This window comes from Propithecus coquereli, unplaced genomic scaffold (assembly GCF_000956105.1).
Source record: "Propithecus coquereli isolate 6110/MARCELLA unplaced genomic scaffold, Pcoq_1.0 Scaffold5, whole genome shotgun sequence".
Classification (NCBI taxonomy): Eukaryota; Metazoa; Chordata; class Mammalia; order Primates; family Indriidae; genus Propithecus; species Propithecus coquereli.
In genome coordinates this window covers 20,537,311-20,540,929 of record NW_012150840.1, presented here as the reverse complement: position 1 = coordinate 20,540,929, position 3,619 = coordinate 20,537,311, and the positions used below count along the sequence as shown (strand labels likewise).

Below are 3,619 nucleotides of genomic sequence, written 5' to 3'. Positions count from 1 at the left end.
ACTGGATTAAAAATTTATTTTGAAATAATTATAGATTCACAGGATGTTGCAAAACAAAATACACAGAGAGGTTCCTTGCACCCAGTTTCCCTCCATGGTAACAGTTTGCATAATTGCCATTCAATATCTAAACCAAGAAATTGGCATTGGTACATCTACAGAGCTTATATACATTTCACAGCTTTATGTGCACTCATTTGTGTATTGAGTGTGTATTCATTTGTATCATGTAGATTCATGTTACACTACCACAATCAGGCTACACAACTGTTTGATCACCACAAGGCTCTCTTATGCTGTTTGATAGGCACAACTACCTCCTGTATGATTTTTATAGGACTAATATATAGATAACAATTTGTTCAAATGAAATGATAATTTGGAATAAATATAAATCTAAGCACTTAAAAACATCTTAATATAAATTTGTGATTTTAGAAGACAACCTGTTACAAAATACAAACACGTCTAGCACATGTAAGTTCTAAAATTTTAAAAAACTTGTGTCCTTATATTTTCAACTTGAAATCAGCTATGCATATTCAGACTTTGTAGGGTATTTAGTCACCTAGCTGGCCACATTTTTCATGGATATTTATCTAATGGCAATATTATTAAGGAAATTTTAAATGTCTTGCTCTGAGTTTAGAAATTTAATAATTTAAGCAATATCTATGAATATTAGAAATATTAGGAGTATAAAAAAATCAATTAGATGAAATGTACTTTGAATCATTGGGTCCTCCTTGCAGTTTTTATTCTAATTTAGCACATTTGACACTACATGTTCTTTTTTTAAAAAAAATTGCTTTAGAATTTAGATGAAAATGATTTAGAACTGGAAGGGATCTCAGAGACTGTCTAATATAAAATCCTTATACGGAAGATGACACAATGGAGGCCGAGGGAGGGGACACTTGGACTGGATCACAGCTGAGATGAAACTGTCTAGATCCCAGACCTCTTGAGGCGGGCCTGATGCGCTTTAGGTTATGTAATTAACATTATTTTAATGGAAATATCGATATGTTTATAGTGAGATATTTATTCTTTCATATTAGCTGTAAATATCTTCTGAAAGCTTCTCCACTTTTCTCCTCTTAAACTGTACCTATAATAATTTAGTTATCTTCTGCTCCATTGGACATTTTTCTTCTCTTTTGAAACTCTAGCTTGAACAAGAATTGGAGCTATCTCGAAGGTTATTAAATGAATCAGAAGGCAGCAGAGAAACACTTTTGTTTCAGGTAAGTCTATAAAACTATGATAATACGCTTTTACATTGAATCAGGATTGAGTCTCTTTCTCTAAATGTCTTTGTGAGAGGAAAAAAAAATTAGGTCTAGGAAAATTTTTTCCTGAGAATGTACATTAGCACACATAAGCAAAAGATGAAATCCTTTCAGGACTTCCAGAGAAAGCCACCACAAAACGCTGGCTGAAGTTCCCATTGTGACAGTGTATCTTGCTGATTGCTGCTACAACTTACTACTTATCTCTCTTAGCGTGAACGGTGTAAAAGTAAGACTGGATGTGTGAGATAAAATTTTCCCAGAAGCTTAATTTTATTCAAGGAGGCATTGGAGGGTAAAAGAGGAAGTAAAATATATAAAACATACCTTTGCATGTTCAAGTTACTTAGAATACATCATTGTATTTAATTCATGTTTTCAAGATGCTACCTTGCCTCTTTTAACCAAAGATAAGGCTTAATTTTTAAGCATAACATTTTGCAGTCCATTGGCCGATAACGGGAGTTTGTAGCTTCTGATATTTAAAGTTCAATGACTTTAAAAAACCATCTTACATACATTAGATAAGGGCATATGGGTTTCTAACTGCCTCTCTGCCTTGTTTAATACACACTAATTCTGTTTTGAAGTGTGTGTTACATAACTCACCTACATAATATGCTAGGTAGGCAAAGATGTCAGGTATTATAGATGTTCAGAAGGAATATTACATTTTGACAATTGGTGCTGAAAATACACCATAGCACCTGTTTTGTAAAACCTTTAAAAATGTTCACTGACTTTGTTCTACAGCCAGCGGTCACATGGAATTAATTTTGGCAGAGTTCAGACTTTCTTTTTTGAAAGTTTATGTTTGTTTCCAATTCTATTACAATTTTTTGGGGACTCTAATTTATAATCTCTAATTTCGGTTTTTGAAGCAAGAGATTTCTTTGTTCAGGTGGTCATTGTGATTTCAGCTGAATCTTTTACTACTGCTAACTTGTTTAGTGGTCATTAGGGAAGTACCTGCTATGTGCTAGGTAATTTGGTACTCAGGAAATATAAAGATGAACAAAATAGTTCTGGACTTCAAAGAGTATATAGCTTATTCAACAGTATTTATTGCTTTTTTATCTTAAGCACTGCTTTGATATCAAAATATGCTAAATCATGATCATTTCACTTGAATTTAACAAGCAATAGACCATGTTCACATGAAAGAAAATAGTTGAAACATAGAAAAACAGAAAAACATATAGTACTTACTTAGAGGTGGTTTGGGTTAATAGTAGTGGAGTGGACTGAGGACAGAGTAAGGGATTTAAAAAATGTGATCAAATTTTTTGTCATAGTGGACACAGAGAAGGAAAAGACATTCATTCTTGGTGGGAGGAATAAAGAAATGGAGCAGGAAACTGTTCCACTGTGCTTGGCATAACAAGGGAATTAACTTGGTTTCAACTTGTGTTTACAATAGCCCATTAGAAGTAAACTTTTTTTCCCAGGGAAATAATTTATAATAACCTGTAAGTTTAGCTTTTTTCCTGATCTTGAAAACTGATAAAAGTTTGCTTTTTGACTCTGCGTATTTAGGTAGAAGAACTGCGTACACAACTTACCAAAGCAGAAGGCGATCGAAAGGGTTTCCAGCAAGTATTTCAGATTTCTAAGCAACAGTCTAACCATGAGGCTGAACAAGGAGTTGACTGGAGGTTTAGGAGAGGTATAATTCTGACTTGTAAATGTGTGAGGTGTTTTTGGTCTTTCTTAGAAAATACTTTTCATTCTTAGAATTTCATTCGTTGTGTCATGCTCATGTCATCCTATTTCTTGATCTATTACAAAGTTTTCTGACAAGTTGATTGTAATTTAGTATCCAATTTTACTGTCTTCTCTGCTTGATTTCTAAGCCCACTTTGGTTGTCAGACCTGCTTATTCATGGAGCTTTCTTGAGCCTGCAAAAACAGTATTGGGCAAGTTTTTCCATCCTCCTGTTCCCACAGCTAAATGTATGTGTGTGTGTCTGTGTGTATACTTTGTATTTAAATTGTAAATGCCCCTCTATTTTTCACTTTCCCTTGTCTCAGTGTTCACTATGTGAAAAATTACAATTAAGACCCTATCTTTTTTGTTATCTGGAGATTGGTGACAAAAGCCAGTCACATTCTGGAGGTGGTCATAAGCCATATTATTGTCTTTTTCTTATGTGGATTAGGAATACTTTGGTTTAAAAAATGTTAGAATACCTTCTCAGTGGAGTTGTTAAATTGTGGAATTTAATTACTCTGGATGTCAGTTCAGGTTTACCAAAAATGGTAATATTGAGATTTTGTAATGGTTTCTAATAGGTGAGTCCAGATTGCTCAGCTTATGTATTATTTCA

General features: G+C 33.6%; 1 protein-coding gene across 1 annotated transcript in view; it reads left to right on the top strand.

Moving 5' to 3' along the window:
- CEP128 (centrosomal protein 128kDa) overlaps positions 1-3,619 on the top strand; it is a 414,369-nt gene that overhangs the window by 71,123 nt on the left and 339,627 nt on the right. Inside the window, exons 8-9 of the mRNA XM_012656064.1 lie at positions 1,173-1,247; positions 2,829-2,958. Of these exons, the coding sequence (XP_012511518.1) occupies positions 1,173-1,247; positions 2,829-2,958 (205 nt within the window). The remainder of the gene's footprint in view (positions 1-1,172; positions 1,248-2,828; positions 2,959-3,619) is intronic.